Source organism: Falco biarmicus, chromosome 5 (assembly GCF_023638135.1).
Source record: "Falco biarmicus isolate bFalBia1 chromosome 5, bFalBia1.pri, whole genome shotgun sequence".
Lineage (NCBI taxonomy): Eukaryota > Metazoa > Chordata > Aves > Falconiformes > Falconidae > Falco > Falco biarmicus.
Genome location: NC_079292.1, coordinates 21,107,450 through 21,122,418, shown reverse-complemented (window position 1 = coordinate 21,122,418; position 14,969 = coordinate 21,107,450). Strand labels below are relative to the sequence as shown.

At 58.9% G+C, this 14,969-nt stretch overlaps 1 protein-coding gene across 1 annotated transcript in view; it reads right to left on the bottom strand.

Moving 5' to 3' along the window:
- SND1 (staphylococcal nuclease and tudor domain containing 1) overlaps nucleotides 1-14,969 on the bottom strand; it is a 128,850-nt gene that overhangs the window by 26,541 nt on the left and 87,340 nt on the right. The window contains exon 16 of the mRNA XM_056340290.1: nucleotides 3,012-3,121. Within this exon, the coding sequence (XP_056196265.1) occupies nucleotides 3,012-3,121 (110 nt within the window). The remainder of the gene's footprint in view (nucleotides 1-3,011; nucleotides 3,122-14,969) is intronic.

Here is a 14,969-nt window from a genome sequence, read left to right as displayed (position 1 = left end):
TGGCAAATCCCTGCGCACACCCTGGGTGCTCGGCAGCCTGGATCTGGCCTTGCCTGCAGGATGCGGCCATGGCATTTGCATTCCCCAGGAGAATTGGCAGGAAAAGCACAAAGCAGCACCCAAACCTGCTGCCCTCCAGAGCACCTGGGAGCTGCCCATCCCTCCTGCTGGGAATACTGCCCGGAGTGTCCGGCCACAGCTTGCCGGGCACCTGGATACTTTCTCCTTCAGAAGATCAAAAGAAAGTAATTTACAGTTTTTCAGCTAGGAAGATAAAGCTGCTCCCCTGCAGGGCAATTTATGTAATTAGTATTAGCTGAGGCCATGCAAGGTCGTCAGCCGCTCCTGCTGGCACTGCCAGAAGCCTGCCTGTGGACGGACCTCGCGCCGGTGCCATGAAGGTGCTGCATCGTCCCTGCTGCCCACAGCAGCTCCGGCATTTGCCACACATCGGCTGTGCAGCCACTGCACATCCATCATGTATCTGCCTTGTATCCACCACACATCTGCCATGCACCCGCTGTGTGTTTGCTGCGCATCCTCTCTGCATCTGCCACATACACCGGGCATCTGCCGGGCAGCTGCTGTGTATCTACCTCACATCTACCATACATCCACTGTGCTGCTGCTGTGCAACCCCACACAGACACTGTGCATCTGCCTTGCATCCACTGTGCATCCATCCTGCATCTCCATGTACCTGCCCCACTTCAGCTGCGCAACCGCCACATGTCCACTGTGCATCCACCCTGCATCTGCTGTGCACCCACCATGCAGCTCTGTGCATCTGCCGTACTTCTGCTGTGCAAACTCAAACAACCACCCTGCATCCGCTGTGCACCACCATGCAGCTGCTGTGCAACCCCACACAGCCACTGTGCCACCATGCATCCACTGCGCATCTGCCATGCATCTGCCACACATCCACCCTGCACTCACTTTGCATCCACCTTGCAGCCGCCATGCATCCATCATGCAGCACAGCTCTGCAGAGAGCAATGCAAACCACTGCAGAGGACTCGGATCTGCTCTAACTTTCTGCCTTGGCACATCCCATCTGCCTGGAGGGGTGCCGGTACAGCTCTACCCCAGTTCACCCCATTCGCACGGCGGGTGCAGGGAAAGACATGCCAAAGCAGAGAGGCAGCATGCAGGGGGGACGACAGTGCAGCACTCACTGGTGCTGCTGGCATGGCTGTGAAGGCGGAGAAGGTGCTGCTGGCTGAGGTGATGCTTCGGCAGAACCCCGTTCTCAGCTTCCTCCTGCTCCAGTGGCAGGGACCAGGGCCAAACTGTGCCCCACTGTGGGGCTGCACCAGCACAGGCAGGTGCTGTGCAGAACTCTCTGGCTGAGCCAGGCGCTGCGCGATGGGGGGCCACTGTTCGCCTGCTCCCCTGAGGAACCCGTGGAGGGGGGACCGGGCTGGCAGCCCTTGCCACAACAAGTTCCTCAGCCAATTTAAACTGAACGGCTGGGAAGAGGCACAAAAGGCAGTGATGCACGATGGATCCATCAGTATTCCTCAGCCAAATAGCTGGGATCCCTGTGCAGGGCGCAGCTGTGGAACCTGACATCCTGGGCTGCCCCTTCCCACTGGAGCAATTCCCACTCTGGGCAGTGCCGGAAATGGCCAAGCCCTGGCCAAGGTGGCTGCTGTAGGGGTGGCCCACCCTGTTTGCACCCCAACCCACCGGACAGACCCCACAGCAGCAGCAAACCTTCCTCCCCAGGTGATGAGCTCCCCCTGTGCGGCCGCATGCTGCTTCGTGCTTCCTCTGCACTTTCCTTTTCTGCAAACATCATCTCTCTGCCTGCCTGGTTTTTGCAGGCGTCATTCGCCAGGTGCTTTTTGGGGTCACCGCTTTTGCAGCCTTGCTGGGACTCGTGCAGCACCCTTCCTGAGCACCCAGCAGGATGCTGATGCTGCCCACTCTGCCAAGCTGGAGCCCCTCTGTGCCGTGTCGCTCTGTGCCCAAGCCAGCAGAACCACTCCAGACAGATGTGGCTGCGGGAGCAGGGAGAGCAGATGTCCAGTTGTGCAGTGCAGCCTGGCCTGACTCCTACCATGGAGGTGTGGGTTTTGAGTCCAGAACCAGGTCCCCAGTCCTCCCCAGTTCTCCCCAGTCCTCCTTGGTGTGAGACTGGTGGTGTGGAGGAGTGCAAAGGCAGGGCCATGGCAGCAAATGCAGTGCACCCGGAGCCACAGCCACCATCGTGTTCAGAGCAGAGACCATGACTCAGTATTGATTTCCACCAAAAAAAATAAAATAATAATAAAAAATTAAAACAAACCAAAGCAAAACAAAATAAAACAAAACAAAAGGAGAGAGCTGTCCCCACCGGTTCAACGCCCAGTGCTGCTGCCAGAAGAAGCCACCGACAGCCTTCCCTGTTGCTGCCTTCAGCAAGGGGAGATTTAGGAGCAGAGCAAACACAAAGCCTTGGCAATTTATGGACCGACCACAAACACCCGGGGATGCGCTTGGTGTCACCCAGTGCGTGACGGTGGGCAGCACACAGCTCCCACCCACCGTGGGAAGGGTGAAGCCCCCGAGCGATGCCGGAGCTGCAGGGACAGGGGTCCCACGGGCACTACCCTGCCCTGGCAGCCCCTGGGCACAGCCAGTTGTGAGGCCCTGGCTCAGAGCCTCGAATGCCAGGGCATCACCAGAGCCTGGCCGTGGCACCATGGCGAAACCACAATGCACCAACACGAGCGCGTCGGAGAGCAAAGCGGGGCCAAATCTGGCCCCAGCACCGCGAGAAGCTTTGCTGGCGCCACGAGCCGGGTCCACGTGGCTTTTCACAGAGCACCAAACCACTTGCAGAGAACAGGGACGAGGTGGCTGCGGTTCAGCAGCACGGTGCAGGGCAGCTCCCCTCACCCCTTGCCTTTCCTTGCAGCCTTTTGGCAAGATCCGTGCCCCATGGGCATTGCCAGCCCCTCCCAGACCAGTACTGAGCTGGTGCGCTGCAGCCCCCGGCCCACACACAGCCGAGCATCCCCTACCTCTCGCTGCAGCACCAGCTCCTTGGTGAAATGCGTGGCCTCCTCGCTGAAGGGCTCACCCTCCTGAACCAGCCCAGGGAGGTTCCTGGCTCCCCGGGGACACTCGATGCCTGCAGGAGGAAGAGGAGGAAGAGGAGAGTGAGGTGCGTGGAGGAAGCCAGCAGTCACCCACATGCCATTGCTGGGGATGTCACCTGAAATAAAAGTTTTGGGGAGGAAAGGGGCCATTGGAGTCCAGGTGAGATGTGACCAACCCCTGGGACATGGGAGGGTCCCTGTGCCAGCATTTCCCTGGCACCAGGGCAGGGAGAGCCTGGGACAGCCCTGCGGCCTGCTGGGATGGGGACATGGGGATAAGCAGGGGAAGAGCCAGCAGGGATGGCGACACAGGGACAAGCTCCCTCCTCTGTCCCAGGCTGGGGGCAAGGAGGAGCCCCTGTCCCTGTCCCCAGACCACCCACTCTGCCAGAGGAGCTGCCTTGCCTGGCTCTCTCCCTGCTGCAGCTGGCCGCACCAGGGGGTTTTGGGGATCTCAGGGTGCAGCTGGGGTGCAACACTCCACCCATGCTGTGCCATGGGGAGCCCCAGGCTCCCCTGACCATGCAGAAACCATCAGCCTGCCCATGGTGCAGACCCTGCAGTACTGGAGGCACCAGCTGTGCAAGGTCCTCTCGTGCAAGGTCCCGTGCAAAGTCCTGCTGTGTGAGGTCCTGTGCAAGGTTCCCCCTTGTGCAAGGTCCCATGCAAAGCTGTCCTGTGCCAAGTCCTGTGCAAGGTCCCCATCACGCAAGGTCCTGTGCAAGGTCGGTCCCACGCAAGGTTCCCCCCATGCAATGTCCCCTGTGGAGCAGCAACCCATCACACTGTGGGAAGCTGCTGTGGGGGCGAGCTGGCAGGACCCCCAGCTGCTGTAAGAGCTGTGCATGGCTCTGGCTGCTCTTATTAACCATACCAGATGTCTGTGCCAATAACTGGCTGAGAGCCCCTGATAAGCAGGTATTAATTCTGCTGTATTACTACAGCCACAGAGGCAGGTCAAGCCCCAGCCCTGCAAACCATTACTAAAGATTAAAATACTTAAAAAAACAGCAGGGAAGGAGGACAAGCACGGCGGTGGTCGCCCCAGACTACATGTGGACCCTCACATCCAGACCCCCTCTCTCTCTGACTCAGTATTCCCACCTGCAAACTGGGGTAATCACCCTGGGCTCCCCTTTGGCAAAGCGCTGCCAGCACCGACGGTGGCACAGATTATTAAACTGGGAAGTCCTGCATTATTAATTTTATTTTACATAATTCGTTATTAATGAAGTGCCGGGAATTACACTTAGCAGCTGTCTGAGCACTTGGTTTGTGATGGAGCAGCAATTCTCACGTTTTGGTGAGGGAGGTGGGGGGGAACAGGCACTGCGAGGCTCAGCCTGGCTCACAGCACAGCTGATGGCAAAGGCACTGGGGACATTCTGGCCCTGCCACTGACCGGGGACTCCACAGCCCTGCTCCCCACCGGCTGCATGCGGGTGAGGATGAGGAAAGGGATAGATGGCCATCGGATTAACTAGACACACACCCCTGCCACGACCTGTCACATTCCCAGAGCACCGCAGTAAACCATGCTGGCCTGGCTGGCCCTGCAGTGACAAGGTGTTGTGTCCCCAGGGCACTGGGTTTGTTGTGAGCACCAGCTGCAGCGATTCCAGTCATCCTGGGGGGCACAGGGGATGTGACCCTCCCCTGGAGCAGCCCACCCTGCAGCTGTGAGGTTCCTGAGTTACCAGGTCCCTGTATCACCGGTGACAGCAGCCCTGACCTTGCCAGTGAGGCTCGGGGGACGGTGGCTGCCAAGCACTTTGGGGGTGACTCCAGTGCACCCCTCACCGGTGGCTGTGGGGTTTCTGAGGTCTGGCGCAGCGCGGACCTGCAGCTGCATCAGTGACCAGGTGGCTGCTTTGGACACCGGGGTGGTTGGAGCAGTGGCACTCACTGGGTTGCCAGAACTGGGGCACAGCTTGGTGCCTGCTGGCTTGGAACCCAAAATGCTGCCCTGCTCTGGCTGGGAACACCCAGGGTCACTCCAGGAAAGCCCATGGTGACACCCGCACTGCTGGCATCACGTGAGGCTGCGGCACCCAACCCGGGAAGGGGTATCGGTTCTTGCTTAAGTAATTAATAAAGTGCTGGTTTTACACTTTCCTGAAGTGCTAGGCTGTTCTCCAGCAGTGCCTGATGCAGGTGGAGGGAACCCTGCGCCCCCCCAACCCCTTCAAGATGGGGAACTGGGGTAGACTCACCACATAGCATAGGCATGGGGGCTGGGAAGCTCCCAGTGAATTCAATGTTCCCTCTGCTTGACACTTTAGCTCACGATTAAAACAGGTGATTTGCATCACTCAAAATTAAACCCCTGGTGGTGGGGGGCTATAGGGGAGGCTGTGGGACTCCCGACTCCCCCCGAGGCCCTCCTCACTGCATTGCTCCTGGGAGAGGCACAGCCATCTCAGCTGGGACTGGGGGGGTCTGCTGGGGTCCCCAACTGTGCTTCAGGGACCAGTGGGGTCCCTGGTTGCTCACAAGCCCTGCAGCAGCAGAGCCGTGGGGGTACCCCCCACCTCAGCACTGCAGAGCACCCAGAGGAGGAGCCCGGAGCATTGGGAAGCTGCCCTGCTGCCACCTGCACCCCGGCTCTGCACCAGCCTCCTGCTGGACCCCATTGAGGTGGTTCCACTGCAGCCTGGCTGGGGGTGTGATCCAGGAGGATGTGTCCTCGTCCACATCCCTGTCCTTGTCTCCATCCCCATTGCATCCCCATTCCCGTTCTTGTCCACATCTCCGTCACAACCCCATCCCCATCCCTGTCCCTGCTGTATCCTCATCCTCATCCCTGTCCCCATCCATCTTCATCCCTGCCTTATCCCAATCCCCATACCGAAACCTGTCCCATCTCTGTCCCCATCACTGCCACTGCAGAGCCCAGTGCTGGTCAGGCAAAACCCCCTTTCCCACCCCACCTCCCCGGCACAGTCTCCGAGGGAAGCGAAACAGTTCAAGGGAATGTGGCAGGAGCCTCGCTGAGGTGACAGGGCAGGCAGCTGCCAGCCCCCACCCTGCCCACACCCCCTGCCCCGACCTCGGTGGCATTGATGTCCTCTGCCCTGAAAAAATGGAGCAGGAAAGGGAAATTTCTGGAAATGCGGCAAAATGTGGGGCAAGGAGAATGGGGATCCAGTGATCTTCGTTAACGAGCTGGAAACCAGCAGCTTGGTAACGAACCGGCCAGCGGCTGGAGGGCTGGGAGGCTCCTCCCATCTGGGACCATCACAGGAGCATCCAGCCCCTCCCGTGGTGCAGCTCGGGGGACCCCAAGCACATCCCTGGGGAGAGGGAACCCCCCCTCCAGCCCAGGGGGTATGGGCTTTCAGTGGCAGCCCCCCAGCTCTCAGACCCCAAACTGGCCCGTCACTGGCTACACCACGCACGGAGCCAACAGACGGACCCCGGTTGTGAGCAAGAGGAAGGAGCAGAGACACATCTCCTCCTCCTCCTCCTCCCTGCACGCTGGCACTGGGCAGCAGCAGGCGGGCACAGCTCCAGCGTGGCACCGCCAGTGCTGCGGCGAGGCCATGGCACGCATCCTGGCCATGGTGCAGATCCCGTGCAAACATGCTGCTAGCGTCTCCAGCAAGGAGCATCCTTCAGCACCACGCTGGGAGGGGGAAATGAGGAGCCAGAGCTGCCGAAGAGTGTGTCTTCCCTTCCTCCTCCTCCTCCTCCACCAAGCAAGCAGGGGCTGGGGGAAGGGAGCTGCCACACGGGCTCATGCACCACAATGGCATTTTTTTCCTAAAGAAAATAATGAAGAAATAGCTGAGGAAGTGTCGGAGTCCTTAAACAAAATTAAAAAGCAAAGCGCAGTGTTTCTACAGTGCAGTGAAGGGCTGACGGCTCCATGGCACTGGGGGATCCTGGCACACAAATTCTTCGACCCCAGACTGTGCAGCAGCTCAGAATGCCACTTTGGATCCTCTCTCTGCCTCTGATGCCTCCTAAACCCACATGGGCAATGCCTGCTTTTGGAAAATGAAAACCTAAAAAGGATGGGATGAGCGTGCTCAGCCCCAGGAACACCCCGGCTGCGTGTGGCAAGGGGAGGTGGCCACCTGGCACCCACCGGGAGCTAAGCAAGCCCAGCAGTGAACTCACCCAGCACTTTAAAAAAAAATAAACCCAAAGCTGTGGCTCTGTTGCTCTTCCTGGGAAACTAATGTATTAATCCGCACAGATGAGGGATGCACTTTAAAATGCTGCAGCGTGTGGCTGCCACCGCTCTCCCCTGGGGTCTCAAAAGAACTCCGCTACAAATCACTTTTGCTAAATGCTTTTGCCGAGCAGTGAGACCCGGTGCAGCCAGCACGGCGGGGATGGAGGAAGCAGCTGCGGGGGCTGCAGACAGTGCTCCAACCCTGGCCTCACTCCTGCAGAGCTGGAAGTTGAGGGCTGGGGGCAAAGCATCCTGCAACATCCAGGGTATTCTACAGCATCTTGGGGCATCCCACAATGTCCTGGGGCACTCTGCATCATTCTGGAGCATCCCACAGTGTCCTGGGGTATCTCACAGTGTCCTGGTGCATCCCACAGCATCCCACAGTATTCCAGGGTATCCTGCAGCATCCTTGGGGCATCCTGCAGCATCCCAGGGTATTCTGCATCATCCTGGGGCATCTCACAGTTTCCTGGGGTATACTGCATCATCCTGGGGTGTGCCACAGCATCCTAGTGCATCCCAGTGCATCCCACAGTATTCCAGGGTATCCTGCAGCATCCTTGGGGCATCCTGCACCAACCTGGGACATCCCACAGTGTCCTGGGGCATTCTGCGTCATCCTGGGGCATCCCACAGCATCCCATGGCATCCTGTAGTATCCCAGAGTATCCCATGGTATCCTGCAGCATCCTTGGGGTATCCTGCAGCATCCTGAGGCATCCCACAGTGTCCTGGGGCATTATGCATCATCCTGAGGCATCCCGTCCTGGAGTATCTCACAGCATCCTGGTGCATCCCACAGCATCCCACAATATTCCAGGGTATCCTGCAGCATCCTTGGGGCATCCTGCAGCAACCTGGGCACCCCACAGTGTCCTGGGGTATCTCACAGCATCCCACGGCATCCTGTAGTATCCCAGGGTATCCTGCAGCATCCTGGGGTATCCCACAGCTGGGGGAGTCGTCGTTCCCCACCCCCACCCCCACCCCCGTCCCAAGTGGGTTGCTGGCAGCCTGGGGTTTGGTTCAACCTCCCGCCACCGCAGGCCAGCCCAGCACCATGACATGTACAGGGTGTATTTCTACCACTCTGCCCTGCGGTGCTGGTGCCCAGGCGCTGCAGGGGGAGTGGGGAGGGGGGTTGTAATGGGTAATAAAGGGGGGCTGGTGCTCCCACACCATGCCGGGGCTGGCGGAGGGGCCAATCCTGTGCTGCCGGGGAGCGGAGTGTGGGTGGGATGTGTATTATGATATGATTGTCCACGGATAAACTGTCAGGGAGGGTGGAGGGTGGCAGGCAGGACCCCCTGGCACAGCCACGAAGCCACTAATTGAATGCTGCCAGTCTCACGGCCTCACCAGGTACAATCCAGGGAGCCAGGGGCAATTGCCACGCGCAGCATGGCACAGCACCCATGTCCAGCATCACCTGCCTCTCCCCGCCCTCCCGGAGCTCATAAAAAACCTCTCTCCAGTTTCTCCAGGGAATCTCTCTCAGTTTTACCACTGATTTCCCATCTTTCCTGGAGTGGGACATTTCCAGCCCTAATTTCTGGGGTCTATAAACAGCTTTATTCCCTGCATTGCTGTGCCGTAACCGTGACTGCCACAGTGAGCTGGGGAGCAAGGATGGTGCTGCGCGAGGTTAGCCCGTCTGGGAGTGCCTATGCCTGTGTGGAATACCGCAGACTGATATCCGTAAGGATTTATGGACTTGGGGAGAAATAGAGGAGGTGAGCAGAAGGGAGGAGAGGAGCCCTGTGATAGCATCAGTCACCAGGACAAAGCGACCTGATACCTGCAGGCAGCACGCTGGTGTGCGCCCCAACTGCCCAGGACCTCTGCCAGATGCCGGTGGCTGCACCGCGGCTGGCAGCAGGTGGGATGCGAGTTGCTGCTGCAGCACCAGACCCTGGGCAGGCGGTCCAAAGGCTTTGGGCTGGATCCTGCTGCCACAACTGGCAGCATGGGGCAGGATGCTGCTGCCCATCCCCAGGGGAGCTGAGCTGGGGCTGGTGGTGATGCCGGGGGGCTGTGCCCCAGGGATGCTGCTGCCATCCCCTCCTTCCCTGGCAGCCAGCAGGCAGCTTCCCCGGCGCTGGCAGGCACACGGCTGGCCTCCGAGTCGTGATGGCAACTTGGCTGCTGCCGCAGAGCCCGTGTGGGAGCACGGCGTATTTTTAACACTAGTCCCTACCAAAATAGAGGCTGTCGGGAACAGCGAAACAGACGGTACCGGGGAGGCGGGAAGTGGCCGGGCACTGCCGAACCATGCCAGCTCCTGCTAACGCAGCCCGGAGCAGGGTCTGCCTGGGGACCTCCTGCCCAGGCCCTCAGTGGAGGGGTGCAGCAGCCAGCGGTGATGCTCAAGGCATCCAGGGCTTGCAATGCAGGGACTGATGGACATGCCAGCTTGGCTTCAGCCCGCAAGGAGCTGCTGCTCTGCTGCACCCCAGCACCGCAGGGTTACAGCTTTTGGGGTCACCATGTCCCCAGGTGGGAGGGAGGTCACCATATCCATATCTCAGCATTTGGGCCCATCACATCCCGACACCCCACCTGCAGTATTTAGGGACAACACACCCTGACACTGCATCAGCATAATTTGGGGTCCCCGCACTGCACACCTGCACCCTCCACTTGTGGGGGATGCTCTGCCCCACGGTCAAGCAGCAGTGCCTAGACACCTGAGCAGCCCCTGACACCCCTGGGATGTGCCATCATGGTGGGAAGGGGCTCCCTTATCGTGCCACCCTGGTGCTTCCTGCAGCGGAACAAGCCAAGCTGTTGTGATGCTGTCCCCACTGAACTCAGCTGCAACGGACAGCACTTAGGCTGGGGGCCAAGAGGCATCACTGCCTGTACAGCACCCTCTCTGACATGAGCAGCAGGCAGGGAGCGGCACCCCCCCAGCACCCCCTGATGCTCTCAAGGGGACTGACCGCAGCTCCAGCAGCAGCCCAGGCAAGTTGGGGAGGCTGCAATCCCCCTGCCAGAAGCCAGAGTGAAAAAATGAGGTAAAACAAACAAAAAAAATCACCTTAAAAATACACCAGTTCTCAAAAAACCAAGGCATGATAGGATGGAAAGGGTTTTGGGAGGTCTCTCATCCAACAGAGGGTGGACTGCGGGGTCAGGACACAGACTGCAGTGGGTACAACCTTGGGGGCTGCAGCTACGCCCTGCAACTCAGGCAGAAACCTCATTTTCACCTCCTTTTCCCCCCAAAGCAGACATATGCCCCAACTTGGTACCCTGAGGGCGCATGGCTCCTCATGGCATCCCTTCCCTGTGGGCTGCTGGACACGGGCAGCCACTTCCCATGGCAGCCAGGCTCACCTCCTTGCCCCCGGCTGCTGAGACGGTGGTGAGTTACAGCAGCTCCCTGGGGAGATGCTCGCAGCCCATATATGCTGATACACATCAGCAGGCGCCCACGGATAAATGCCGTTATCTCCAGCCCCACCTCATAAATAGGCAGCTCTGCCATCTCCTCTGTGAGATTTAGGGGCACCCGCAACCCAGCAGCTCCGGGGGTGCAGCACGGCCCCCTCGCCCCTTGGGGCACGCTCTCCCCCGGGGGCAGATCCCGTAACGCTGCAGCCGGCCCCCGCACCAAGAAGGCGTCAGGCTGCAGAGTCTCGCCGGGAGAACGGAACCTGGGATTAAATTAGCACCTCTCTATTTGCACATATTTATAGCACTCAAACGTATATATTTTAGCTGGAAAGACGGGCTGAGGCTCCCTGGAGAGCATCCCTGAAGTCACATTTACAAGGGACCTGTCTTCTCTTTATGATGCTCATTTGCATTTGATGTATCAAAAAAAGGAAGGCATTGATAAAATGCAGATATTTATCATATTTCTGACTCTAAGTGATGAGCAATGGCACCACGTGGAGTGAGCAGAAGAGGGGCCAGGGAGTACTGGACTAGCACCGCGCCAGCCGCTGCAGTGCTGCTCTGCTCAGGAGCACCGAGAGCAGCTCCCAGGAAAGGCACCGGCCGGAAAACCCCGAAAAAGTAGCAAAAGTAAAAGAGCGTGTGTGAGTAGAGGGTAAAACCCCTCCCAGCCCTGAAGCCCACGCCAGGCTTGCTGCCACCAGCCACCGCTGTCCTGCAGCTTGCCGTGCTGTGGCCCCACTGCTGCCTCCCAGCATCCGCCCACGTTATTTTATATGATGCAATTATTTTGGCAATTAATCAATTAGCCAAGGAGCAACCTCCCCACAGGGCACAGTGTGGGACCCCTCCAGCAGGTCCCTGTCCGTCCCGTAAGTCCAAGTGAGCCAAGGTAGCACGGGAGGATGTGCGCGGGGAGGATAAACGGGGGGAGGAAGGTGCCTCATCCACACTGGGATGCCCCCCCCCATGCTGGGACCCTCCCAAACTGGGAGCCCACCCACTGGGACCCCCTGCTCTGTCAGGGGCCTGCACAGTGCTTGCAGAGGGTGCCCTGGGGTGGGTGCTGAGCCAGTAGTGGGGACTGAGGGTGGAGTGGGAACCTTCAGCCCCCCAAGGCACGGGTGTAGTATTGGACCTGATGCCAGATGGGGAGCTTGGGGAGTCAAGAGGCCACCCCAAAACCCAGCTGCTGGGAGCGAGCAGAGGCTGGGAGGAGGGCTCTGGAGGCTTGGGGGATACCTATGGGGGATGATGGCCCTGGGGTGCCACGGAGTAGACCATGGAGCAGGGACCTCCATGGAGCAGAGCCATGGAGCAGGGGCTTCCATGGAGCAGGACCACAGAGCAGGACCATGGTGTGGGGCTCAGACAGATGCAGGCTCCCTGGGGTGTTGATGCCTGCAAGTAGGGGACAGGGACAACTCAGCTGCTTTGCCCGTAAGCTCAGCTTGGTGCAGGCAGGGTCCCTCCCAGCAGGACCCCCCCTCTTCTCCCCTCTCCTCTTGCGGCGTTTCACCCTCCTGGTGCAGCCAGCAGCTCACCACAGTCTGGGGAGTCCCGGAGCCCCCGCAGCCACCTGACCTTTCATTAGCTGTTTCACTGAATAATTGATCAGGGCTGTGCGGCGCTCATTAGAGGTAGAGCTGCTTCAATAACCAAGTTTGCCTTAGGGTAAAAGTTTCATTTTCCAGTGCTGCGATCTGGGAGAGGTGCCAGCCCCCCATCCCACTCCCCAGCAGTCCCCGCGGGCATGGTGGCGGGCACGGCACACCAGTGTACACCAGGAGCTCTCCTGCAGCTTTCCAGAGAGCTACGAGTGTGGCTGGGGATGTGGGTGGGATGCCGAAAACACCCAGTGCTGGCCCTGCTGCCAAAGGGCTGCACCCAGTCGGGTACCTGCCATGGCGTGTGTGTCCCTCCGCCTGCATCACCCCAGCACAGTGTGCCAGGGCAGCCAGGAAAGGTGGCAGCAGGGGCTGGGAAGTTATTCAGATTACCAGCATGATCAACACTCCAATTAATAGATGAAAGGGAAAACAGAGCAGGTAGGGCGATAACAGTCCCACCCCATCCCTCCCCTTGCCGGCTCCCACCGTGCTGCTGCTGCCAGGTTTCCACTCTGGCAGGGTGCAATGCCAGCCCTGCCCTGCCTGCACAGCCCTCCTGGGCTCAGGGCCACCCTGAAACCTCCATCCCTAGTGACCATGCGCCCCAGGGGAATGGGCCACCCTGACCCCACCGGGGCTGCACCCGCAGGATGCTGGGCTCTTGGTTCAGAGTTTGCTGCTGGCTGGAGTGACAGGGGGGCAAATCACCCTGTGTGCCAGGCCAAGGAGGGGACAGGGCTGATGCACCAAGCTTGCCGGCATCAGCTATGCCAGCTCTCAGCAATGCTGTCAGGATGAAGGGAGGAATCCAGCCAAATCCCAGGAATATCCACACTGGCAGATGTGCGGGGTCTACAGCGGGGGAAGACAGAAGGGGCGCGTCATCTTCCACACACTAATTGGCATGTTACCTGCCTTTTTAGCCTGTAATTAATGTATACAGCTTGATTAGAGAGCCCCAGCTGGGGAAGGTCTCCCTGGAGAAGAGCTGGGGGAGAGCAGGAGCTGCATACTCCCCCCAGCACTAAGGGGAGCAGGAAGGGAGCAGGACAGTTTGCTCCAGCACTCGGGAATTGTCTCCAGCAGCACCATTAGCCCAGCTCAGCATGCTGCAGCTCTGGGATGTGCAAATCAGGATGGTCCTGTGCAATGCAGGATGATCCTATGAACAAAGGACAGTCCTGTGCAACTCAGGATGCTCCTGTGCAACTCAGGATGCTCCTGTGCAACACAGGTTGACTGTGCAATGCAGGATGACTTGGTGCAATGCAAGATGATCCTGTGCAACATGGTACAATCCTGTGCAATGCCAGGATGCTCCTGTGTGATGCAGAATCCTCCTGTGCAACATGGCATGACCCTGTGCAATGCAGGATGCTCCTGTGCAATGCAGGGTGATTCTGTGTGACATGAGAAGTTCCTTTGCAATGCAGGATGCTCCCACGCAATGCAGGATGCTCCTGTGCGATGCAGGATGCTCCTGTGCAATGCAGGACACCCAAGGAGATGCAGAGGCTGCTGCAAAGGGGTGCAGCTGCATTTCCCAGAGGGTCATGGCTGCCCATGGGCACACCAGTCCCATGGCACCGGAGACCCCAAAATCACCCCAGATCACTGCCCGAGCTTTGCAATAGGCATGATTTGTCCACTTGTTATTTCCTACCTGCTGATGGAGCTGTTTGGCAAAGGGGAGCATGGAGGTGGCAAAGGAGGTGGCTGGGGTGACTCAGACTATAGGTGCCCACTGCACCCCATGGGCACCCTGGCTGCGGCAGGTCCCCAGTCGCTCTGGAGACCCCCAACAGCTCCGGAGACTCCCGGGGCCACCACAAGCAGCCTGGCCTGGGGGGTTATTCACCACTTTGGGAACTTTCTGGAGCAAAATCAGCCCCTGGGAGTGGGTGACAGCCAGTCGGTCTCCACAGCAACAGGGATTAAATATAACTTGCAGCAAGCATGCTCCCCCCGGAGCCATCCATTTCCAGGCCACCCCAGTGCCCTCCCTGCCCCCTCCCCTTTAATTTAAAAATTACCCGACTAAGCAGAAAGGCTGAGCCGGAGCCTCCCCGACTCACTGGGAGCAGCCGGGAACCACTGGCACCAGCAGGGACAGGTGTATTTAACCACCGGTCCCCAGGGTTGGACAGTGGGAGCCTGTTCACCCCACCACGGGAAGGGGATTAACCAGTGCCGATCCCAGGGTACACATCCCAAGCCCATGTGCATCCCTGAGCATCAGCCACGGGCATGCCGGTGAGGAAGAGGATGGGGCACACTGGGCTGCCACTGCCAGCACTGGGAACTGTGACAGCTCCTTCCCCGCTCCCATGAAATGGCCACTTATCCATGGAGAGTGGAGCAAAACCCACCCCAGCCACAGCCAAATGCCGGGTCTGAAATCAGGGAGCGTGCCAGCAGGACCCAGGGACAATGCCGGATCCACTGGGATGATGCTCTGCCACCAGCTCCTCGCGCAGGGAGTGCTCGGAGGAACCCGCAGGATTCCCACATACGAAACACGGCCAAACCCAGCGGCAGCCTTTTAAACCAGAAATATTTAAATATATATAAATTCCTCCTCCCAAGCACGTGGGAGTTTTATCATGTCTTAAAATTTTAATGTCTCAGTCGCAGGCAAGGGGGAGTCTCATTTCCCCGTCTTTTGCAGCTGACTTTAAGAATGGT